The sequence below is a fragment of the Phacochoerus africanus genome, chromosome 8, assembly GCF_016906955.1.
Source record: "Phacochoerus africanus isolate WHEZ1 chromosome 8, ROS_Pafr_v1, whole genome shotgun sequence".
Taxonomy (NCBI): Eukaryota; Metazoa; Chordata; class Mammalia; order Artiodactyla; family Suidae; genus Phacochoerus; species Phacochoerus africanus.
Window position 1 is genome coordinate 631,349 of NC_062551.1, and position 25,506 is coordinate 656,854.

Consider the following 25,506-nt stretch of genomic DNA (forward strand, 5'->3'; position numbering starts at 1 on the left):
ACCTCACGTGCCTGCATGCGTTAGGCCCACGGAAAGCCCTGGCGTCAGCAGAGGCCCAGGAGCCGGGTGTACCTGGGGTCAGGGGTCAGAGGCGGGCAGTCCCTGAGGAGCCTGTGGGTTGGGCAGAGGCCGACCAGCCTGTGGCCCAGTCCCAGGGTAACGGGCCTGCGCGGCCTTGGGGGCCATGCGTCACAGGATGCTCGCCCAGGCCCCTGGGGCCGCGTCCCGGCCTGTGCTCCCACCCCTCCCAGGCTGGGAAAGGCATGGTTCTGGGTAGGCCCCTGTCCTGGAGACACTCGCCAAGCCTCTCCGCGGCTCGGCCTTTCCCACGGTCTTCACCGCCCAGGGAGCGTTACCTGCGGGCAGGAAGTGCAGGGGCAGAGCCATTCGTGGTCGGCCGCTGGCTACCGTGAGCGCTCAGGACCCCATGTGAGCACAGCGGGATGCCAGCTGCAGCCGCAACAGGAAACACACGGGCCCCTTTCACTCCCAGGGGGTCCCCTTCGGTGGCCGAGGGATACTCCACCTCCTCACCCTCTGGCACCGGAGCTACGCCCTGGCCCGGAAGGCCTGGTGAGCCACCAGGGCCGCGGGGACACGCGCCCACAGCCACGAGCCTCCCGAGCCGGCAAACGCCCTCCTCGGCCGCCCGGGCCCCACCTTTGCGTCCGGGGAGACGAGATGCGGCCCAGCGAGCCTCGCACGCGAGCACGGGACCGGGACGGCGTTGGCTTCTCCACGGAGCCTTTATTGCGTTCCCTGGGGAGACCTGCTACCCCGGCGACACCTCCAGACCCGCAGGGCTGCTCGGTGTGGCTGTGGCCCCAAGGCCCGGGCAGAGAGAACGGCTGTGGTCACTGGCGCCCGGCCTCGGGGGCGCCCGGGTAGAACTGCCTGACGAGCTCACGCTTGTTCACCTTGCCCATCTGGTTCCGCGGTATCTCCTCCACCAGCAGGAGCTCCGAGGGCACCGCGTACGGGGCCAGGACGCCTCTGCAGAGACAAGCAGGGCCTGAGCGTGGCCCCAGGGGAGCAGGCCGCACCTCCCCAGCGGGCCGGGGTGTGGCCTCCGCCACCAAGACGCCACAGTGTCCTAGGGCCTACTGGCCCCTCTTTCCCACACGGGAGAAGGTGAGCCTCTTTCAGGTCAGGCCTGCTGAGACCCTGGTCCCACCCTGCCGCCCACTCAGTGTGGCTCTGGCTAGACTGTGGCCGGGGGAGGTGGGTGGGCACCCCGCAGACCCCTGGGTGCCCTGACCATGTGCTCAGGCTGGCGCCGCCCCTCGCAAACCGGGGGAGGAGCCTGTCTGGGTCCAGGAGCCGGCCGGTACCCCCCCCCCCTGCAGGGCGGTTGGCAGAGAAATCACCATGTCTCCACTCAGCAGCCGGTGCCCGCGAGTAAATGCAGGGCTCGTGGCCTTGGGCCATCTGCCCACAGACAGCGAGAACCACTCCCTCAGGGCCGCCCCAGAAACCCCACCTGTTCCTGGAACACGGCCGCCCGGCCCCCCGACTTCCCTCTGCCCACCAGCCATAAGCGCATCTAGGTGTGGCCACGAGGACCAGGTCACAAAGGGCGAACTAAAAGAAAACCCGCTGGCCTGGAATCCCAGGAAGCTGGAGTCCCCAGCAGCACCCGGCTCCAGGCACTTCATCCTTAACCCACCCGGTGAGGCTGGGGACGAACACGGATCCTCACGGATACGGGTCGGGTTCTTAGCCCGCTGAGCCACAAGGGAAATGCCTTGGCTTTTCTTCTGACGGCCACCCCTAGGGCACGTGGGTGTCCGAGGCCTGGGAGTGAACCTGGGTCCTCACAGGTGCCTCGGGTTTTGCTTTTTTTTTTCTTTTTGCCTTTTCTTGGGCCGCTCCCGTGGCATATGGAGGTTCTCAGGCTGGGCGTCGAATCAGAGCTGTAGCTGCCAGCCTACACCACAGCCACAGCAACACAGGATCCAAGCCGCGCCTGCGACCCACACCACAGTTCACGGCAATGCTGGATCCTTAACCCACAGAGCAAGGCCAGGGATCGAACCCGCAACCTCATGGTTCCTAGTCGGATTCGTCAACCACTGAGCCACGACGGGAACTCCGCCTCGGGTTCTTAACAGGAACCGAGCAAGAGTTTAAAGTGAAGCCGCAGAGCTGACCCGCGAACTCTCGGCGCCTCTGAAACCGCAGCATCCCCTGTGACTCTGCAATCCCAGGGGAGTTGACCTGCCCGGCTGTGCTGCCCTGACAGACAGGGTTCCTGCTGCTCGGGAAGTCTCCCCTCCTTCGGCACCAAGGAGCAGGGGGACGCAGGTCCAGCCCGGGTGCAGGGAGCAGGGCGAGGCGGGAGGGGCCTCTCAGACCCAAAGGAGCCTGGAGACGTTCCCATCGGCTGCTCTCTCAGCCGCTGCGGCTCAGAGCGCCGCCCTCGTCCTGTCCAGCCCCCGACAAGCACAGAGGTTCAGGCCGGGCCCTGGGACCGTGGACCAAGGACGGGCAGGAGGGCCTCTGGGGGAGGTTCAGGGTGAGGGGAGTTCAAGCCACCAAAGACGCAAAGAGGACGTCAGGGTGGCGGGGTTCGTGGCCAGAGCCCCAAAGGCAGGAGCCTGTGTTCAGAGCAGGCGCTGGGAGCAGCGAGGACGTGGCGGGGGGACCCCAGCTTGCTCAGCCCGCATCAGGATCACGCTGCTCTGGACCTTCCCCAGCAGGGTCCGTCTACACCGGGGACAGGACGCACTCGCTCAGCGCGGGACCCGTCCCCTCGGAACCAGCCTCTGAGACACACGCAACCCCTGTTTCCTCCGTTGCTGGTGGCCCTTGGGTGTGGGTGTGACTGGGCCCCACACCTGCACCTGCTATCACCATGCAGCTCCTCTAGGGTCCCCCGTGGAGGTGCAGTTCCACAGAGACCACGAAGCCAACCCTCAGGCCCCCCTCCCCGGCCCCGCCCGCCCAGGCACACCTGGCCCACTCTTTGAGCTCCCTGTGGGATAGTGAGTGTCCCTCTTGAAGGGCCACCACTGCCGTGACCCGCTGGCCCCACGTCATGTCTGGAACTCCGATCACAGCCACGTCTGTGGAGGAAGAAGAGGATGAGCCCTTGAAACAATCCGCTGCGGTCTGGTGTGCAGGAAACGCCAGGGGCGGGGGGGACATGGGACATGGTGGCTCTGAGGGCCAGGATGGCCCCTGGCTCTCCAGTCCTGCCCAGGGCGCTCGGGCGGAGGCTGGCCCCGAGCACACCTCCGCCCCTAAGCACGGGGTTCCCGCCGGCAAGGGCTGTGGGCTTGGGCGGCGGTGTCGGCCGGCCACTCACCCGTGATGCTGGGGTGACCCAGCAGGAGCCGCTCCACCTCCAGAGCGCTGACCTTGTAGCCGCCGCTCTTGATAATGTCCACAGACGTGCGGCCGCGGATCCAGTAGCTGCTGTCCCTGAACACGGCCGTGTCACCTGAGGAGAGGCCCTGGTCAGCGGGACGCGCCCGGCTGCGGCTCAGTGTGAGTCGGGTGTGCACACGCCTGTGGGCACCGCCCACCCCTCCCCTGGGCGAGCATCCGCACCTTTCTGGGACGAGGCAGCAAGGACCACCTCGGATGCCTGGTGTCTGACCCCACACGGTGCCGACGCCAGAAGCCCCCCTGGCCGTGTCCCTGTGCAGGGCCAGTGTTCCGTGGGGACAGGGAGGTCCTTCGGTGACCCCGTGCCCTTCCTGCGCTTCCCAGGAGAACTGGGGCTTCCCCCACAGAGCCCTGGTGTGGGCGGCAGTGCGGCCCCTCTGACGGGGCTCAGGAGCCTCACAGTGTCAGGCGGGGGTCTGGCAGGAGGAAGGGACCCCCGCCCCACACTCAGCGCTGCTTCCCCACCTCCTCCTCCTGGACGCCAGGCCTAGCGGGAGCCCTGCCCAGCTGAGGACCCACGAGGTCCCGCCAGCCCGAGCCCGGGGTGGGGGTGGGCGGGACGAGGCCGGGGGGCATCGTGGACGGCGGGCTGAGTGTGAGCGGGCCTCCCCGCCTGTGTGTCCCTGTGAGCGGTGCACGCGGGGAGGCCCACCCTGGGCTCTGAGAGCTGCGCTGACGTCCCGCCTGCCCCCGCGCGCCGTGCTCCTCAAGGGACGGGAGCCGACCTAAGTCATACATATTTCATGATCCCTCACGACGCCCAGGCAGGAGGCGCCATCCATCACCTCGCGCTCCTGGCGACCCGCGTGGCGCAGGGGCCCCAGCCTATTAGATAAGACGGATGGCTGTGCGGTTTACGATGCAGCGGGAGCCCAGCTTCTGCAGGTATGGCAGGCTCTCCCGCGCTGGCAGAAGCAGGAGGAAGGGAGCCGTCAAGGTCCCAGGACAGCCTGAGTGACGGCCACGGGCTAGCAGGGAAGAACGCAGGCCTGGAGTGACAGGCGGGCCCCGGGGACTGGACGCTGTCTGTCCCCGGTCCCACGAGGCCCGCCACGGCCGCTCTCCCGTTCCTGCTGTCAGCCCTGGCTCTGGCCAGGCTCCCCCCAGGCTAGGGGGCTGTCCGGGCTCCCGACTGCTTCCCATCACTGAACACCAGCCCCTGAATCAGGCGATGCATGGCCCCAGCCCGGCCTGTCTGGTCGCCACTGCCGGGGTGCCCTGGCGCTCAGGCCCCTACAGGGGCTTCCAGATCCGGCTCCCACTGCCTCCACCTGCAGCCCTGCCCTGGGTTCCCCGCCCCCCCCACCGTCCTTGTTCTGCCAGGGCCGCCCCACCCCTGCCCAGAGCAAAGCCAGCGTGGCCGCAGGGCCCCAGTCCGCATCGCCTGTGAGGCAGCAGCTAAGCCAGGGTGAGAGGCCCCCCACCATGGCTGCAGCCCCTGCCTGGCAGGGGTCCTGCCCCTCGAGGGGACATCCCCCAACCCCAACCCCCTCCTGCTTCTCCGTCTGCCCGCCCCACTCCCTGCCGTGTGCAGAGCAGCCAGCTCCTCAGGCCACCCCGTCAGCGGGGGCAGAGCTCCCGTCTGGACCCGCAGGAGGCACTCCACCCCCCCCAACACAGGCCCCCCCCCCACCGTCCCATGCGTCCGACCCTGCTTCCTGCCGGCAGCTTCCCAGGGCGCCCTGCCACAGTGCCGCCCACCTCACAGCCCCGAGTGTCAGCCTCGTGGGACTTTTTGCTGATTCAGTGGAAGGAGTCTGCTTCCACGTTAGTCCCTTTCACCATCGGGCAGGGAACCATTCCGTGTCCACGGCCGCCGGCACTTCTCCCGAGATCTGCCTGTGGCCTTGTTCCTCCTGGAGTCGGCTGGGCTCAGGGACCCGCTCCTGCGCTCCCCGCCCCCCGCCACGTCTCCAGGGCTGCAAAGTCCGGCCACGGGTGTGGAAGCCACGGCAGGGCTCCCCTGTCGCTCTGCTGCAGACCTTTTTTGTCTTAGAAAAAGAGGCTTCAACGTTTTTCTCTGAAAATAAGAGGATGTGCTCACTGCGGAAGAAAGAGCGGGAGCGAGCTCAGCCCGAAGGCCCTCTGCTGACGTCCGGGGCTCCTACAGTCCTCGCCCGTCACCGCGTGGCTTCTGCGGCAGTCCCCGCCGTTTCCTACCATCGAGCTGTGTGAGGAGGCCCCACAGTGAGTCACAGGCTCGTGTCTCCTCGGGTGCCAGTACCAGCCTCCACGTGCCGAGGGCGGGAGCTCTGCCCCGGCCCAGGGTCCCACCTCTCCTGCGTCGCCATTTCTGTGTCTTCACGTGTGTCTTTATCTCCATCTCCAGCAGCAGGAAAAGCCCTGGGTCCTGAGCTGGGTCCTGGCATCTCTGTCTCCCTGCCCAGGGCTAGCTGGCACCAGGGTGTGTGTGTGTGTGTGTGTGTGTGTGTGTGTGTGTGTAACGTTCTCGCCAGGCCTGGTGTGCTCAGGTGGAACAAGGTTGGTGTCGCCAGTGTTGGGGGTGGGGGCTCCTGGTGGGACAGCTTTGATTCCCTCCCTGAGCAGCCGCAGGGCCGCGGGGCTAATGGAGCTCCCTGTGCTGGAGAACCAGGCTTCGTGCAGGTGAGCGGGCGGGAGGGGCTGGTGTGGAAGGGGGTGGCCTCTCTCCTCTGTCCAGTCGAGGGAGGCCCTTGAGGCGACCCGGCGGACACAGTCCTTCTCCTGGTCGGGCCCGAGTCTGGGCGGCAGGAGAGGCTGGCCAGGGAAAGGGTTAAGTTTAATTCCTCCTGATTTCTATTTAATATCATGCTCTCCCGTCGGAGCGGCAGCTGTGAGCTGATTGCGGGCACTCATTATGCAGCCTGTATCGCTAATGGCCTGTGACAAAGGCACGCGGCTTCCAGGCCTCACCCCCGAGAGCCAATTAAACACACATACTCCCTTCCTGTTTGCTGCGCATTACAATGAAATTAAACTGAATTTCGAAATCATTTTCTCCTAAAGACATCTCTTTACAATAATTAATGCATGCTATTCCTTTCAGCTGAAATATTCATCAAGACCAGTGGCTGCAACGCTTTAACTGCCGGCCCCGCGTGCAGCGAATCTGCTCTCGGCAAATCCACGGGGTTTGGGTTCCTGTGTTTTTGAAGAAGAAAAACTGCAGCTTTTTTAACAGAGTTTAAAAATAAAAGACGGCTACCAGAAAGCGAGTGAGATTTCCAGATCAGGACGTTCAGAGGGAGGATTACGAGAGGGACACCCCCAAAAAGCAAAATTAGCTCAAAAGTAATCCGGTTAAACCCGCATTTGAAGGACAATCACAGGTGTGTGCCACCGGGTCAGCAAAGGGAAAGCAGGGCCGCGGGAACACGGTGCCTCGGCCGTGGCCCGGGCTCCCAGGGCCTCTGCTCGGGGGCAGAAAGGGAGCCCCTCGAGGTCTCCCCGGAGGACCCTTCGCCTGCCCTCCCCCCTTGAGCCCCCGGCACCCCGACTTCTGGGGCGTCTGCAGTGCACCCCATCACTCGGTGCCCTGGGGCCCCCCATTCCCAGGCACCGTCCCCCCAGGGCGCATGGTGACCCCTCCCAGCAGCCGCCCCTCAGCAGTGCTCCCGCAGAACCTGCAAGAAGGGACGTTTGTCATGACGAGGCCAGCACGTGATGACAGGTATCTGGGCCTTTCTTTTTGGAAAACACTGCTTTGAGGTGACCATGAAATAACACGCGGGCAGCACGGAAGCTTTAGAAGCTCAGACAGGCAGTAAGAAAAGGGCAAACTGCCCAGAAGCCCAGCTTCTCGATGGGGACCCGGGGTGCTCACAACGGTGGTGAGTCTGTCCCCAGAGCTGCGTGTGGTCCGCGTGGATGGGGGTGAGAGGACGCCCACGTTCAGGCCCTCTGCCTGCCCATGCTCGGCCCCGGGCACCGGCTATACTCCCTGCTCTGGCAGAGGACACGGAGGGCAGACTTGAGGGCAGGAGTTGCATGAGGAGTAGCCCCCGTCAACACAGCTTTAGCCCGGGGTGGGGGCGAGGAGGGTCACTGACGCTGCTCGGGAGAGACCCTGACCCACGAGGGGAGGGCGGGGGGCCGCCGCCCCGGGGAGGCTCTGGGGCTCAGGAGCTTCCTTCTGCACCCCAGAGGCTGCAGGGGGCCCGGGGTGCTGGGTAGGGGGTGCAGCCAGAAGACGGAAGACACGAAGGATGCCCCTCCCCGCCCTGCCCCTCCCCTCGACGGAGGACTCGGGAACATGTGACGTCCTGGTGCAGAGGTACCCTCCCTCCCCGATGCCCTGGGCCCTCCCTCCTACCTGTTTTGAACCAGCCATCCGAGGTGAAGGCGCTTCTCGTTTCTTCTGGCTGGTCCCAGTACTCCCGGAACACGGAGGGCCCCCTGACCAGCAGCTCCCCCTCCTTCTCCTCGAACCCCGGGGTCACCTGCGGGACAGAGAGGTGTGTGTCAGAGCGTGCCCCTCCCGCCTTCCTCGCACCCCCTTGCACCCCCTCCCACACGCTCCTCTGAATCCAGGTACCGGGGTGGGAATGTGCAGCCGCCACAGCTGGCTGCCTCTCGCGCCACCACGTCACCTGGCACAGCCCTGTCCGCAGGGCCTGGCTGGCACCTGGCCGGGTTCCAATGTCTGTCCGCTTCTAAAAGCCATGCTCCACGCAACTCCGTTTGCAGGGTATGTCTTGGGCAAATAGTGGGCACAGGAGGAGTGGGCAGCTGCCCACACCTGCCGCGGCTGCCAGAGGGGCTCAGAGTGGGCAGCACCTGCTGCAGAGCCTCCCGGGGTCACTGCCACACCTGGTGCCACCTGGGAACCCATACCATCCCGGGAAGCAGGTGGCCTGTGTCTCTCTGCCAGGACCGCAGCAAGGGCGGGAAGAGGGCTGGGATTTACAAGACACGGAGCCGGAGCCGGAGCCGTAAAGAGCCGGGGAGGGGCGGCCGGCGCGGTCGACCTGAGAGCGCAAGTACCTGTGAGCCAAGAGATCGGGCGCCCCCTACAGGCCGGTGTCGCCTGCCAGCGCCCTCGCGGGATGAACTCTGAAACAGGCTGGGAAAGCAGCTGAGGTGTCTGTCCCGGGCCTGGACTGGAAGCTGAACCCGCCCAGGGGGCACAGAGGCTGAGGGCGAGGACGGCCACCCCCACAGCAGCTCCGCCGCCCCGCCTCTCACACGGCGTCTCCTCGCCCGAGGGGCTGGGCTCCTGCCCTCAGCCCGCTCAGAGGTGCTTGTTTTTCAACAGACTTCGTCTGAATTTCACCCATTTTTCCACTGCTGTCCTTTATGTGCCCACTGCCCAGGGCAGCTTAGCCACAGGGGCGGGGGTTGGGGGGGCACACCTACAGGGCAAAGGCTGTGAAAATAAACCAGCCCCAGAGATGGCAGGTTGAAACTTGCAGATTTAAGCCAACTGGATAAAAGCAAAATAAAAAATACTAACATTCTCCGCTGGATGTCAACCAGATCCAGAGTCTCGTGCGTGATACGATATTCAAAACATCCAGAACACAATACAAAATTACTGAGCACATGAGAAGCCAAAAAAACGTCCACCGCTGTGTAACGAGGCTGCCAGTGCAGGACCACATCAGATGGCACAGATGCTGGGCGCGGGGGCCGAGGGACACTAGAGCACACCTTACCCACACGCTGCAACAGAGAAGAGCAGCCCGCAGGACGGGAGACTGTAACATCCCAGAAGAGAAATAAAGATATAAGACAGAACCAAACAGGAAGTCCCGTCGTGGCGCAGTGGTGAACGAATCCGATTAGGAACCATGAGGGTGCGGGTTCGACCCCTGGCCTTGCTCAGTGGGTTAAGGATCCGGCGTTGCCGTGAGTTGTGGGGTAGGTCGCAGACGCGGCTCAGATCCCGCGTTGCTGTGGCTGGGGTGTAGCCTGGCAGCTACAGCTCCGATTCGACCCCTAGCCTGCGAACCTCCACATGCCACAGCTGCGGCTCTAAAAAGACAACAAAAAAAAAACCCCCAAAACCCAGCAGAACCAAACGGAGAGTTTAGAAGTGAAAAATGCAGTTACAGACAGAAGGAACATCTGCTGGGTGAGCTCAACAGCAACGCGGAGAGGACGGGGAGAGTCGGGCTGGCTGTTACGAGCCCCTGAGCAGGTCAAGGGCCGGATGTTGTCTCCGTGAGGACGCACATTCTATCCCCGGCCTCACTCAGTGGGTCAAGGACCTGGCGTTCCTGTGGCGTAGGTCCCAGACGCAGCTCGGATCTGGCGTTGCTGCGACTGTGGTGTAGGCTGCAGCCGCAGCTCTGGTTTGACCCCTAACCCAGGAACTTCCACACGCCACACGTGTGGCCCCCCAAAAGAAAACAGATTGAAAAGGGGAAGAGCCTGAGGACTTCCAGAGAAATCAACAGGAACCCATCATCTGAACAAGGACGAAAAGCTGCTGGAAACCTAGACAGAGTCTCAGGAGCCTGGAGCCACACCGCAAGGGCGACCATTCACTCACGCGGCTGGATTCCCAGAGAAACTACGGGCAGAGAGCTACCTGATAAAATTCGGTTTAGAACTCTGCGTGTTTGGTGGACACAAAATGGACAGATTCAAGCAGCTCCGGGACCCTCAAACAGGACAAGCCCAAAGGAGCACAGGCCCAGGCCCGTGACAGTGCAGCCGCTGAAAACCGAAGAGCAGAGCAGCCGCAGAGAGGCCGAGCGTCGCGCGGAGGCCACAAGACGCCTGACTTCTCGGCAGGAACCACGAGGCCAGAAACGAGGAAGAGGCTTCTACGAGCAGCCACCGAAGTAACCGCCGTGCGCAATTCCAAAGCCCGTGACGAGAACGCCCAGGGATGCAGGCAAATAAGGCACATGCCCAGGGGAGGGCGAAAGACGAGGGTCCCTTGGCAGCAGATCTGACCGACGGAGTGTTCTTCAGCCGGAGCGCGAATGACGCCCGCAGACGCCGGCAAGACTGACAGTAGAGGAAGGACAAGAGAAGCGGTAACCGCCTCGTCGAGTAAAATCCGTTCTTCTTTTCCTCGTGAGTTCTCTAAGATGTTTTTGATCACTGAGAGCAAAAATCGTAACGCTGCCCCATGGAGGGTACCACACACGGAGGTGTTACAACTCGCGCAGAGAGCAGAGGCCAAAGTGACCCACACAGGGGGCGAAGAGCCTCGGCTTCCTCGGGCTGCCGCCAGGTTCCCGACCCTCCTTCGAAGGCCATCTGTGCACTTCCTGCACAATCCAGCTTTACCAAGAACTCTGCTCGGTTCCTCTAGCAGGAGCCCCCATCCTGGCACCTGACCCCCTCACGTGTGACCGGGCCCCCCTGTCCCCCCACCACCTCCCAGGCGATGTCTGATCACCCGCCTGCCCTCAGCAAAGGCCCCGTCAGGTCAGTGCAGCCAGAGCCCCTCGGTCCCGACGCCTCCTCTTGGTGCCTCCCACCCAGGGACCCCACCTGCCCCTTGGTGATGAGCCCAGCGGCCAACACTGCCCCTCCTCCTAGCCCCACCGCAGGGGCCCTGCACCCCTCACGACAGGCCTCAAGTGGCGCGAGCCCCCTCATCTCTAGCACGCGTGGTGAATAAACCTTTCTCGGACAATGGAAGGAGTTCCACGCTGTTCTGGAAGTGTCAACAAGTTGAGTCTAGGCAGGCTGCAAAAAGCGAAGTACGTACTTGGTAGTCGCTACAACCACCACGACAAAACCATGCAAAACCCATGTGCAAAACCTCAGTGTCTGTGTGTGTGTGTGACTGGGTCACTTTGCTGTACAGCAGAAATGGGCACAACACCGTAGAGCAACTGTAATAAAAAAAAGAAAAGGAAAAACTCTGCACGTTAAAACGGAATTACTCAAACAGCAGCAGCAGAACACAAACCCTGAGAGGGCAGCAAAAGGAGGCCCGGCGACGAGAAACCGAGTGACAGCACAGTGAACGAGTAACGGACGGGAGGTTTAAATTCAAGCGCATCAAGAGTCGCATGACATGCACGCGCTGTAGACATGCCACGTGGAAGGTAAAAGACACTGTCCGAGCGGATTAAAGGACACCCACGATCCAACGACGTGGTGTCCGTAAGAAACTCGCTTCAAACACAGTTACAAGGCACAAGGTCGGTTAGGAGCAAAGGGACGGAAAACAGACGCCACGCAAACATCAATCAAAACCAAACCAAGGGGCTGGGAAGGCGGCAAACAAATCAGCCTAACGGGAGGACACCTCGGCAGCCTCAGGCGATAAACCCACCGAAAGAGCAGCCAGAACCCCGGCAGCGGCGGGGCCTCGGGAGATGAGGGCCCCCGCCCCGGCCCCGACCACGCGCCTTCGCCCAACCCGGCGGGTGGCACCCTCGGCTCGGCTCGGCTCCGCCAGGGACCACATGCCGGGCCCGAAACACACCTCAGCCGACGCAGAGGATCGGAAATGCCACTAAGCCTGCTTTCCGACGGGGGCGGAATCAAACTAACGGAAACATCGCCAAGTTCTTGGAAGATGAACGAGATACTCGGGCATGACCCATGCGTGGACGAAAAAATCTTAAAATCAGAAAATACTTGGAACCGAGTGAAAAAATACAACACATCAAGATTCCAGGGGTAAAAACGCCAAAGCAACACGCAGAGGGACGTCTGCGTCCCTGAGAGCACATGTTGGAAGAGAGGAAACGTCCCCAGTTAACAACCTAAAGGCTTATTTACGGCCGGAAACCCGAAAAAGAGACCCCAAGACAACAGCAAGCAGAAAAAGAAGATAAAACCTGAAACCAATTAACACTGAAAAGAGAAAGGCCATAAAGAAAATTCAATGACTCCAAAAGTGGACTCTGTGAAAAAAGATTAAAAATAGATCATCTTCCAGCAAGACTTACAAAGAAAAGACAGAACTTGCCAGTAAGAGGAGCAGGAAGGGTGTCCCTCGAGATCCTGCAGACGTGACAAGGCTCACGAGCGAGTCCTGTGAAAAAATATGCACGTAGATTCTTCAGTTCCTCAAAAAGCGTCATCTGCCCCAACTCACCCGAGGTGGAAGAGACGGCCTGAGCAGCTGCACAACGAGTGAAGACACTGGATTCGTAGTTAGAACATTCCAGAAAAGAGACCCCTCCAGGCCCAGGCGGCCTCAGTGACTATCCTATAAAGTACGTGGTGCATCACCTCCAGACATCGCCTCCAGACGCAGGAGGGACGACCACTTCTACTTCATCCAACTTCACCTCTGTCTTTCGAGGGCCACACCCACGGCACACGGAGGTTCCCGGGCGAGGGGTCGAATCGAAACTGCAGCGACGGCCGACACCACAGCCACAGCCACTCGGAGTCCGAGCAGCCTCTGCGACACACACCACAGGTCATGGCAACGCGGGATCCTGAACCCACTTGAGCGAGGCCAGGGTTCGAACCTGTGCCCTCACGGAGGCTCGTCAGATTCGTTTCCGCTGAGCCATGACTGGAGCTCCCCAACTAATTTTATGAGGCCAGTATTACTTTGATACCCAAATCATGACAGAAGAACAAGAAAAGGAAACTAGAGCCCCAAGTCCCTCATGAACACAGGTGCAAAAATCCGTCACAAGGACTTGCCAGCACGGCCGAGGAAGCCTGCGACCCCCGGACCCAGCCCACGAGGAACGCCCGGCGCGGCCTGCAGGCGGAAAGAAAGCCCGCTGGTCAGCACCTTGCAGCTGTGCAGAGGAACAAAGCACTCAGCGACAGGACATCGAAGCCAGCACGACTAGCGACGGTCGGAAGGGGGACCTTCTCTTTTCTGTGAGATTAAAGTCACCGACACATCAGAAAAGCTTGCTAGCGTAAAAACTAGTACGACGAACTCTGGTTTGTAACTCCACATCCTGTTTTCTACATAACTTAGGAGACTAATGCTTCTAAAAGAATTAACTTATGCTGTGGGCCCACCATGTATAAAGATACGACTGTGTGGAGCTCCCTGGTCGCCTCGTGGGTTAGGAGCCAACACTGTCACTGCGGTGGCTCAGACCACTGCTGTGCCATGGGTTTGATCCCTGGCCTGGAGCTTGTGCACACGCCACGGGCGTGGCCAAAACCAGAGGTGACCTTGTGACACGTGACATCAACAAGTGAAAGCGGGGAGCAGAGCCGCAAGGCGGCAGAGGCTCTGTGTGTTACTACAGTTACGCTGGGGGCCCGGGCAACAGAAACAAGGGCAAAAATAAAACCGACGGGGCCCAATCAAACTAACAGCAAAGGAAACCAAAAGACAACTTACAGAATGGGAGAAAATCGTTTGAAATGATGCAACGGACAAGGGCGTAATCTCTAGAATATACAACTCAACGGCAAAGAAGCAAACAACCCAATGGAAAACGGGCAAAGGACCTGAATAGACGTTTCTCCAAGGAAGATGCACAGACGGCCAACAAGCACGTGAAAAAATGCTCCACATCCCTGACTAAGCAAATCAAAACTACCGTGAGACACCAGCTCACACCAGTCAGAAAGGCCATCATTAAAAAGTCCACAAACAACAAGTGCTGGAGGGGGTGTGGAGAAAAGGGACCCCTCCTGCACTGCTGGTGGGAATGGAAGCTGGCACAACCCCTGTGGAGAACACTATGGAGGTACCTTAGAAATCTATACATAGAACTCCCGTATGACCCAGCAATCCCACTCTTGGGCATATATCCGGACAAAACTTTCCTTAAAAAAGACACATGCACCCGCATGTTCACTGCAGTTCTATTCACAAGAGCCAAGACCTGGAAACAATCTAAATGTCCATGGACGGATGACTGGATGAGGAAGATGTGGTATACACACACAATGGAATACTACTCAGCCATAAAAAAGAACAAAATAATGCCATTTGCAGCCACATGGATGGAACTAGAGACTCTCATGCTGAGTGAAGTAAGTGAGAAAGAGAAAGACAAATACCACATGATATCACTTACATCTGGGATCTAACATATGGCACAAATGAACCTTTGCACAGAAAAGAAACTCATGGACTCGGAGAACTGACTTGTGGTCGCCAAGGGGGGGGGGAGTGGGGTGGTTGCGGTTAATAGGTAACAAACGATTGTCTTTGGAATGGTTTAGCCGTGAGATCCTGCTGTGTAGCCCTGGGAACTATGCTTAGTCACTCATGATGGAGCCTGACAATGGGAGAAAATAGAATGTGTACATGTGTGCGTGACTGGGTCACCATGCGGTACAGTAGGGAAAAAACTACTGGGGAAACACCTACTAAAAATAGTAATAAAAGTGATTACGACCCTTTAAAAAATAAAATAAAATAAAAAAAGGGGGAGATATTATCCAATCATAAACCACAACAGAAAAGAATATAAAACAGGGAGTTCCCGTCACGGCTCAGTGGTTAACGAATCCAACTACGAACCAAGAGGTTGCGGGATCGATCCCTGGCCTCGCTCAGTGGGTTAAATTCGGCGATGCCCTGAGCTGTGGTGTAGGTCGCAGAGGCGGCTCGGATCCCCCATTGCTGTGGCTCTGGCGGAGGCCGGTGGCTACACCTCCAATTCGACCCCTTGCCTGGGAATCACGAGAGCAGCCCTAGAAAAGACAAAAAGACCACAAAAAAAAAAGAAAAAGAATATAAACCAGAATATGTGTGTGTGTATATATATGTACATGCAAAAAAAAAAAAAAGAAAAAGTTACGCTGGGGGCGTTCCCCATGTGGCACAGTGGAAACGAATCCGACTAGTAACCATGAGGGTGCGGGTTCAATCCCTGGCCTCAGAGGGTAGGTGGAGGTCGCAGATGCGGCTTAGATCCTGCATTGCTGTGGCTGTGGTGCAGGCTGGCAGCTGTAGCTCTGATTTGACCCCTAGCCTGGGAACCTCCATAAGCCACAGATGCAGTCCTAAAAACCAAAAAATAAAAAAATAAAGTTAGGAGTTCCCACTGAGGCACAGTAGAAATGAATCCGATTAGTATTCACGAGGTTGCGGGTTCCATCCCTGGCCTTGCTCAGTGGGTTGGGGATCCGGCATTGCCGTGAGCCGCGGTGTAGGCTGCAGACGTGGCTCAGATCCCACGGTGCTGTGGCTGTGGTGCAGGCGGGCAGCTGTAGCTCCCATCGGACCCCTAGCCTGGGAACCTCCATATGCCACGCGTGCGGCCCTTAAAAGCAAAATAATAATAATAATAATAGTTATGTTGGTATAAATTCAAATTAATGTTAAAATTTTAAAATGTTAAATATAATCCTCACGGCAACCACAAAGAAAGTAGCTCCAATAATTACATAAAAGGAAAAGAGAAAGAAATCTCACTACAAAAGAATTAAATACAAAAGTGAGACGGGAATGAGGGACCAAAAAACTCCGCGGCACGCAGAGGAGCACCAACTCCCGACGGCGCGTGGCGGGCCCACCGTCGTCAGCCATCAGCTTAAACGCGAACGGGCCTCCCGCCACAAGACAGAGGCTGGACGAGAGCGTGGATGAAGGCTCCGGCTCCAGCCACAGCCGACCCGCCAACAGCACGAGGGTCACCGCCCGGCCCCCGCCCAGCCGCACACCTGCAGGTAACGTCACAGCCGCGCTCCACGCCCGCGCCCGCGCCCCACAGTCTGGATTCAGCCAACCGTGGACGGGGTGGTCCTGCTTATTGAGCAAAACCCGCGTGTATGTGGACCTGTGCAAACCTCCAGCGTTCAAAGGTCAACTGCACATCCTGCCGACAAGAAACCCATCTGAGCTCAGACACACAGGTGGCGGGAGAGGGAAAGAGGGAAAAAGACACTCCACGTAAACGCACGACCCAAACAGAGCAGGTGGCTGCACCAACGTCAGAAAAAATAGACCTTAAATCAAAAAAGGTTACAGGACAGCACAGAGGACACTATGTGAGAAGAAAAGGTTTGATACATCGAGAAGATTACAACAACTGTAAGCATTCACACACCTACTGACAGGCCCCAAAAAACGTACGAAGCGCAAAACCGACAGAACTGCAGGGAGAAATGAGCAGACCTGAATCCCAGCCCGCCTGACAGGCACAGCCCCTTCCTGAGGCTCCCCCAGCTCTGGGTGCCCTCGGGAGACGGCTCGTCATGGTCATGCCTCTGTCTCAGGTCAGGCGTTCCGGGCATCGCAACATACCACCCCCGTTCACACCACCGGGAGCTCCCTCTCCCGACCACACCCACCGCGCGGTCACTCAGACGCCGGCCCCCCGCTCCGTGCTGTGGGCATGCCAGCTCCCGCAGCCTGCGCACCCTCTCTGTAACCCCATCACGCTGGGCCCACGGCCAGGGGCACGCTGGCCGCTCGTGAGTGGCTCTGCGTGGCGCGGGGAGGCAGGGACCAGAGCTCATCAAGGCAGCGCGGGTCTCGTGCCCACCCGAGCGCCGAGCCCTGCATCTCCGCTTTCCCGCGGCCAGACCTCCTCGCAGGTGAGCTGGGTGAAGCAGCGAGATGTTAACTGTGTGGGCTCGCTGGACTCGTAGCTGCGCTTGCGGCACACGGACTTCCCAGGCTAGGGGTCCAATCGGAGCTGAGCCGCGGCCGCGGCCCCCACCACGGCCACAGCGATGTCGGTTCCGAGCCGTGTCTGCGACCCACACCACGGCGCCCAGCCCCGCTGGGTCCCCGGCCCACTGAGCGAGGCCAGGGATCCAAGCCGCGTCCTCACGGGTCCAAGTGGATTTGTTGGCGCTGAGCCGCGACGGGAGCTCCGCTTCTCCTCGTTGTGCTCATTCTGACGAGCGTCTCTGACGTGAGGCTCTGTGTCACCACAGACGGTGACTTGGATTTGGTGACAAGGCTGACCCCATCCACAGACGCTGCACCCCCCTCCCACCAGTGACACCCTGAGCAGCCCCCCAGCACGGGAGCTGCCGGCTGCGTGGCCAGAGAGTCGAGGGTCTTCTGGAACCAAACCAACTCCTTCGCTAAACCCTGTCGAGACCCCCCACCCGCAGCTCAGTCCCACTCAACACCCACCCGATCGGAGCCGCTCTCGGGTCGTCTGACGCTCCAGCTCCCATCGCTGGTTCGGGAGCAGAAGGACGGACACACCCACCCGCCAGGGAGTCTCTGGTCTGCGGGAAACGAGGACCCGGTAACGAAGACATGCCACCATTTTCTTTATGCCGAAAACAAGGCATGTTTTCCCTTCTTCGGGGAGGGGAGGAGGGAACCCCCAGTTCAGCGTTGCACACACACACACACCCTGCACACCTCGCAGGGGCCCTCGCTCAGCAGACACGACCTGGGCCCTTGAGGCCAGTTCAGCTTTGGCGGCTGATGTCTGGGGGTCTGAGAGCAGGATCTGAGGCGCAGTCAAGGGTGGAGCTGAGCCGGGAAGGGGAACGGCTGTGGCTCAGCCCTGGGCCCGCGGGAGCCGCCCGGGACCAGGCCCGCGTGGAGAGAGGACCGAGGCCTGAGCCAGCGCGTAACCGGAGGCAGGGTCTTTGCCTCAAATCCCTCCTGACCTGCGTCACGAGGCCAGGACCCCGCAGACTTCCGCTGTGATGCCTCAGAGCCATGCACGTGCTCACTACGTCACAGGGCTGGGGGGGGCATGTGGGGGACCCAGCCGGTCCTGAGGGCACTCAGGTGCAGGGGGCAGGGCATGCACCCAGAACCCGGGCACCTTCAGCCACACCTGCCATCCACCCTGCAGTGAAAAGCCTGGGCCATCTTCACAGGGGACCGTGTTTGGGCCTGTGCCCACACCTGCCACGCACACTCCGAGTTCAAGGGTCACCCGTCATAGGGCGGCCAGGGCCGCACCCAAAAGCTGCTGCATCGGGAAGCATGAATCCCACCTTCAAGCGCAGCAGGCCTGGCCCGTTTGGCACCGAGTCTGCTGCCTGAGGACCTGCCAGCAACAGCCGCCTTTTCTCCCTCAGCGGCAGGAGCTGCGCAAAGTCCTGGGTGGAACCGCAACACAAGCTCCAAGGAGGTGCGGGAGCCCGGGCGGCAGGGCCGAGGCTGCGGGGGAGGAGTCGGGACTCAGGGCAGAGGCCGTCCCCGAAGGTCCAGGCCCCTGTCCTGCTCCGACCCACATGCAGCCTGGACCAAGCCGGACGCGTCACCAGGAAGGACAGAGCCAAGGGAGGCGGCGGCTCCCGGGCCTTGCTCGCACGTGGGGGCGGACAAGAGGCCCTGGTGGCACCTCAGGGGTGGCCCCGCCTTTCCAGGTGGAGAGTCCCCACGCACGTCCTACTTCTCCCTTCAGGCTCGTGGACCCACACACCCCAACACCCCAAGAGGCAGGGGTGTGGGCGGATGACAGTCAGCTGCTGGTCTGAACTGAGTGCCTTTTTGGGGACAGCGCCCTGCCCCCCATCACAAGGCAGAGCGTGTCCAGGCCGCCAGGGCTCCTGAGCCGCGGTCGGCAGTCACGACAGAGGGCAGCGAGGGGAGGATGAAGCAGGAGATGAGAGAGGACGACGTGGGTGGCGGCCGGGAGCACAGGCGGCCGCGGAGCAGAGCAGCCCTGAGCGGCCGCCCGAGGGACGCCTGCCCCGTGACAGGTTTTAAGGGGAAGGAGGGAGGCGGGCTCCAGCCCAACCCCGCGCCCCGGTGGGGCCTGCGTCCTCCAGACAGGCGGACTCTGTGCGAAGGCCGGGTCGCCTATGTGTGACACGCAGCGCCGCCGCCCACCCCATGATGCACCCAGCTCTGCTGCTGCTGCCATTTGCTGTCCTGTAAGCGAGCGACTGGACGCCACCGGTGCGGAGAGACCACGCGACATGGGGGCGCGCCTGCAGGTAGGAACCAGCTGGGAGGCCTTGGCATGAACGGGGCCGCAGCCAGAGGAGAGATGCGCCACACGTGGGGCCGCACGGGAGCCAGCAGCCAGAGCACACCTCCAATACGGAACCACCCCAACGGCACAAGGCACCGGCGGTGGTGGGGAGGCCACCGCTCTTCCAGCTCCCATCGGGCCAAAGGAAGCGCAGGCCTCAGGGAGCGCTGAGGGCAGATGGCTGAGCGCCCCCGGCTGTGGCCAGAGACCGCCCCGCAGGGGCCAGACAGCTGCACACCCAGGACACGGATGGGGCCCAGCAGCAGGAGCCCAGACCTGCGCTGCCAGATCCGCAACCCGCTGAGCGAGGGCAGGGATGGAACCTGTGTCCTCATGGATCCTCGTCAGATTTGCTTCCACCGCGCCACGTCGGGAACCCCACAAACCTCAATTTACAGGCTCAGCAAATTTGCTCCAAGGAGCCATCGCAGGGCTGGGGCCTGGCCGCCCTGTGAGCGTCGGTGCCGAGTAGGGGTTAGGGGCCTGCCAGCACAGGATTCCCAAGCTAATGCCAAAGCCAAGGCCCTCCGTATAACTCGGGCTGTCGCCGCCAAGGCGACCACGACGCGCCTCAGAGCGCATGGGAGGATGGAGCTGGGGAGGGGCCTGGCTGCCCCACTGCCAGGCCTGGCTCCCCTCGGCACGATGGCCACACTGCGGGCCATGCCCGCAACTCCAGCAGTGCCCTGAGTCATGGCCAGCCAGCGTCCCCCTGCGGTGGGGACTCCACCTCTGCGACCAGCCTGCTGTGAGGTCCCGCCAGCAAGAACACGGGGCTCACCTCAGTGTCCCTCTCGTTTCCTTCCGCATGGACGATACAGGGGCAGCCGTCCTTCTGCAGGTTTCCCGAGACAATCCGCACCTCGACGCCGGGCAGCGGGGTGCCCACGGAGCCTGCAGGGCGGGGACACGGGCGAAGAGACGGTCGGCTGGGTTCTGAGGCTGGGCAGCCCACCCCGACGTGCCCGGATCCCCCACCACGCACGAAAGACGATGGCGCGCCCACGTCACCTGCGCACACAGGGCCATCCCGCCTGACGTCACGTGCGCACAGAGAGCGAGGCCCCAGGAAGGAGGGCACAGCCTCAGCAGGACACGCTGGGCAGCCCCAGAGAGCCTTCAGGCCACCTGCGGAGGGCCCCCCAGCGCCCAGAGCAGGATACAGGGGCTCTTCCGCCTCACAGCAGGGCCTGGCCGGAGGCTTGGGGCACAAATGGCCGCAGTTTGCCCCTTCGAGAGACTGGGGTGGGCCTGTGCAGAGCAGGTCCAAGAGGAACGGCGGCAGAGGGAGGGCGGGTCCTCGGGTCCTCGAGGCAGGGGTGAGGCCCCAGCATCCTGGCTGGCTTAACAGGGTCCTGCGCTTCGCCAGCGTGTGCGGCGGGCAGCTTACAGATTTTGAACCTGCCAAGGTGAGGGCAGGCGGGGCCGGCGCAGAGTCCATGCGGCCACTGTCCTAAACCACCGTGGTGAGGCAGAGGTGCCAGGACCAGAGACCCAGAGCCAGAGGAGTCCCTTCAAGGTTTCAGGCCCTTTATTTTAACCCCTGGCCTCAATGCGGATTTGTCAGAGGGCAGCAGCCTCCACAAGCCGCTTGACGGTCTGGGAGCCACACTCAGAAGAGGCCTGTGACACGGCCTCGTTCTGCTGCAGTGGTGCCGCCCTGTCCTCCCCCAGCTTTCCGTCTGAGGGCTGGAGGGCCCGCCACCGCCTCTTCCTCTCCTCCTGCCCAACCTCCTCCTCTCTGCTTCCAGAGAGTTTACAGACCAGAGTGAAATCCATGTAAGATAAAATTAATCTTGACGCGTACGATTCCGGGGCCTTTAGCACACTCACGACGCTGTGCAGCCAACACCCCCGTCTAGTTCCAGAACGTCCCATCAGCCCCAAAGGAAACTGTCCCCTCCGCAGCCACCACCCGCCCACCTCTGCCAACCGCTAACCCACTCTGCCTGCGGACTTGGCCCCTGGACATTCTGTACAAAAGGAGCAGCACGCGGGCATCTCTGTGGTCACCCGAGACCGGAAGGGGAGCGCTTGCCCTCGGTGTGCAGGCCAAGTGCAGGCACGATGACACGACCAGAGAGGAGGCGCCTGGGCCGTGAGCCGGGTCCGAGCCGGACCTTTCCGCAGGCTCTGCAGGACCCTGGGCCAGGGCTGGCCGCCGCCCCAGCGCGCAGGAGGTGGTGCACAGGGGACCTCAGGGGCATTGGTTTTCCAGGTAAAACGGCCCCTTAGCTCGGGACCTGCTGTCTGCACTGCTTCTCCCTGGACCCAGCATCTGATGAGGCCCGGCCGGGCATCTTGGAGAGTCTTCCAAGGTCTTTAGATGCCTCACGATGGCTTGCATTTTATGGCCAAACTGCAGCAGCTGCCTTGGCTTTAGCCCTCAGTGACTCCAGTGTGTGGTCAGGATTCCGACATTAGCACGTGTAGCAGCCACAGGACGAAACGCTTAAGGGGGGAAGCGGGCAGTAAAGTGCGAGCGAGAAGGGCCACGCGTCAGGACACCCGACGGGCTGTGCGGCCCAGCCACCCCCCGCCCCCCCGCCCCCAGCTGGGCTGACAGCCCTCCTTCCTGAGGCCGTCGGCAAGTTTCCTGCTGCTGTGGACTGAGCCATTGCCTTCGGAGACTGGCTGGGGAACGTCGGGCAGCTGCCAGAGGCCCGCGATTGCACCTGGGCAAGCGGGCACCGCGCACTTCGTCGGGGCCGCCTCACCGACTGTCTGCAGAGCCTGAGGCAGAACCCAGCGCCGCCTCCTCTCTTTCCCTCCGAACCCTTGTCCCAGCAACGGTGGGACGGCGACGCCTCCGGAAACGTGAGCCCTCCCAAGCCGGGCAGGACCGTGCAGGCCGCTAGGTCCAGAAGCCCCGTGTCCCCCGCTTCTTGTTTGTAGAAGAGACTTTAGTCTCAGACTCTTAGGCCTCCCTGAAGCTCCAGAGAGCAGACGGAGTCAATACCGAGCCGGGAGGTGAGGGGCTCGGGCACAGAGGAAAAGCACGGAAGCCAGAAGAGGGATGAGACCTCAACACGAACCAGAGCCCCAGCTCCTCCAGGGCGCACACAGCCAGCCCTGCACTGCCCTGAATCGTCCTGAGGACCCAAGGCCCCCCCGGGGCACGGCGGCTGGGGGGGACCACAGGCTGAGGCCCCAGAGCAGCGGGAAGCGGAAGGTCAGCGACCGGGGTTCCTGAGAGACCACCCTGTCACCAACCAAGCACGAGCCAGTCCGTGAGACGCAGCCCCCGCCAGAGCCTCCAGGGAGTCGGGGTCTTCCGAGCACAGGCTTCCTGCGCTCCTCGGCGCCTGCAGAAAAGCGCTGCCCTCTCCTTTCCCGCCACCCAGTGGGGGCTGGGGGACTGGCCTCCCCGAAGGAAGCAAGCAGAGTCCCCACCCAGGAGGATGGCACCCTGCCCTGTCCTCAGGGCAGGGGAGGCATGCGGCCGGCCCACCCTGCCTCTCAGTACCACAGGCCTGCCTGTCACAGGGTGTGTCCCGGCTGCCCGAGACTTCTGTCGAGCCCGGCTGTAACCTGAGGGCTCCCTGGGAACACCCCCACCAACCGGGCTTCGGTCATCTGCTAGAACGGCTCGCAGAGCCCCAGAAGAGAAACCGCTTTCTAGAACACCAGCTCATCACGAAGGCTACGACTTGGGACCAGCCAGGTGGAAGAGGCACCCCTGGTATGTTGGGGCGCGTGGGGGGCCCTGAACTTGCACTCTCTCTAGTCTCCAGGCACATCACACCCCCAGCACCAAAGCCCCACCTCACTAGCCTTGTTCTGGGTTTTCATGGAGGTTTCATGACGCTGGCACAGTTGATTAAATCATTAGCCACTGGCAATTGGTTCAACCTCCAGCTCCTCTCCCGCCCTGAGGTGGTCAGGACGCCCCGCTCTGTTCTGTGAGGCCTTCCCCTCCCCCATCAGAAGTGAAATACAGTTACAATTCCAATGAAATCACTAACTGAATCTTCTTTTTTTTTTTTTTTTGGGTCTCTTTGCCTTTTCTGGGGCCGCTCCAGCGGCATAGGGAGGCTCCCAGGCTAGGGGTCGAATCGGAGCTGTAGCCACCGGCCTACACCACAGCCACAGCAACGAGGGATCCAAGCCACGTCTGCAACCTGCACCACAGCTCATGGCAACGCTGAATCCTTAATCTACTGAGCAAGGCCAGGGATGGAACCTGCAACCTCATGGTTCCTAGTCGGATTCGTTAAGCACTGCGCCACGACGGGAACTCCCGAACTGAATCTTAACTGCAGCATGACTAACACAACACTGGAGTTAAAACCTCCATGCAGACAGACTTAGGATTTGCCAAAGTGAGGTCTACACAGAGCAGACACTGCTGACAGGGCGGGCAGGTGCTCAGAGCCCAACCACCTCCCCCAAAGGCTCACCCCACACCCCCACATCCCACACCAAGCTGGCGGGGCAGAGAGGGTCAACAAGCAGCACCTACCCTAGTATATAGGCAGATGCAGACTCCCCCTACACTCACGTGACACAGCCCTCCCACACCACCACGTGCACAGGCCCCTCCCACACCACCACGTGCACAGGCCCCTCCCACACTACGTGCACGCAGGTGTGCACGCAGCCCCCCCCACCAGTGACGCAGCCCCTCCCACACCACTGGAGGGAGGGCTCTCTGGCATCCACTTGGCAAGAGCAGCCACTGGGGAGAACTGATTTCAAAGAGCTGTCAGCTCTGTCCGAGGGACGCTAACTGTCCCACGGGTCCCTCCTGCCCAGGAGCACCAGGCCGCCTTGCCGCTCGGTCCAAGAGATAAAAGGTGGGGCGTTCTCAGGGCCCCGAGACGCCACTGCTTCTGATCTCCACCCCAATCAGGGCGTGTCAAGCCCCACAGGGCACAAGCAGCCCCCCTCCCCGACAGGTACCTGACCCCGGGTGCCAGCTGGCTGAACACCCTCCTCTAGGCCGTGTGCCCCTGCGCTGCAGTGAACCATAACCAGCCTTGGGGTGTTGGTGGTAGCGGGAGGGAAGGGGCCGGAGTCCTGCGTGAGCCCAGTACCTCTGGCTGGAGGAGCCGGCCCAGGGGTCGCGGGCACGGAGGCCAAGGCCTGTTCCCTCCAGAGCCTGTGCTCAGGGACTCGCTCCGGGATTCAGGGTGAGGGCGAATGGGTTCATCTTTTCCAAATCAAAGAGCCGGCCCTGCAGTGACCGACGTGGAGAATGGACCTCGCGTCTGGTTCCAGCAGGAGAGGCCTCGCGCTGAGCTGGAAGAAGAGCTGCAGCCAGAATCTAAGACTGGAGAAGTACCGCCCCGAGTTCCCACTGTGGCAGAGCAGGATCAGCAGCATCTCCAGAGCCCTGGGACGCAGGGCTCCTTCCTCCAAGCCTGAGCGCTGCAGCCTTCCACAGAGGGCGTCTGGTCTGGCGGCGGGAGGTCAGCCCTGGGCCAGGGCTGTTATGTGCAGCCTGCAGCCACGTCTGACCCACAACCACACGGGGACGTGCGTACACAGAGGCCTGCACCGGACGTTCACAGCAGCCTGACTGGTGACCGTCCAAGACTGGACACGACCCAGTGTCCTTAGGTGGCACACAGGTTAAACGGCGGCTTGTCCACACCACACGTGCTACTGGGCACATCCTGCTAAAAGCCAGACCCGAAGGCAGGTCCTGGAGCCTTGGTCCGTGTGACTCTCCAAGGGCGGAAGCAGGTGCGTGCTCGCGGGGCCTGGGAGGCGCTGCTCCCGAAAAGGGAGGCTCCGGAGGCGGTTAAACCTCCTGACGTCACCGTGACGGCGGCCTGGCGGCGTGTTCCCGAAAACTCAGACCTGAGCATGACAAGTGTGACCCTCGCTGTGTGTGTGAGACACGTGGGGCGACGGACAGAGGAGAGGTTCGGGGTTCGTTTACGTTCCATTCTGAGACAGCTGTTGTGTCTTGGACAAACTGCAGGGAACTTACCATCCAGGAAAACGGCCAGGTTCGTGACTCGGGCCTTGGGCTCTGCCTGAGGGCTCCCTATCAGGGACCCAGGCTGTGAGTTCCGTCCTGTGGAATGTGCTAGAGAAGACCGGACAGGAAGAGCCGAGGGCCATCCAGACGCGTGCGGGTCACCGAGCCTGGGATGGGGGGAGCCCTGCCGAGGACTCTGCTTCTGGTGGGGCCCCCTCTTCCCACGTGTCCCCTGGGGTCACCTGGGAGGGACACTCCCGGCCCGGCAGCAGAGGGAGCGGAGGCAGGCGCGCGTACCTGGCAGGCGCGTGGTCAGCGAGTTGGACAGGGCCATGCCAATCTCCGTCATGCCATAGCGCTCCAGCAGCGTGTGCCCGGTGACGCCCTCCCACTTCTCCAGCACCGGCAGGGGCAGCGCGGCCGAGCCTGAGACCATCAACCTGCCGGCAC

At 61.6% G+C, this 25,506-nt stretch overlaps 1 protein-coding gene across 12 annotated transcripts in view; it reads right to left on the reverse strand.

Annotated features, from left to right (window-relative positions):
• Nucleotides 1-727: 727 nt before the first annotated feature.
• Nucleotides 728-25,506, reverse strand: part of ACSF3 (acyl-CoA synthetase family member 3) — a 42,926-nt gene continuing 18,147 nt past the window's right edge. For 9 of the 12 annotated variants that reach the window (XM_047789726.1, XM_047789721.1, XM_047789722.1 and 6 more), the window contains 6 exons: nt 25,354-25,496; nt 19,909-20,021; nt 7,682-7,808; nt 3,308-3,442; nt 2,954-3,065; nt 728-993 (listed from right to left, as the gene is read on the reverse strand). In XM_047789726.1, coding sequence (XP_047645682.1) covers nt 855-993; nt 2,954-3,065; nt 3,308-3,442; nt 7,682-7,808; nt 19,909-20,021; nt 25,354-25,496 — 769 coding nt within the window. In that variant the 3' untranslated portion in view covers nt 728-854. Of the gene's footprint in view, nt 994-2,953; nt 3,066-3,307; nt 3,443-5,025; nt 5,558-7,681; nt 7,809-19,908; nt 20,022-24,163; nt 25,224-25,353; nt 25,497-25,506 lie in introns of those variants that run through there. The other 3 variants (XM_047789725.1, XR_007136255.1, XR_007136254.1) reach the window with 3 other exon arrangements.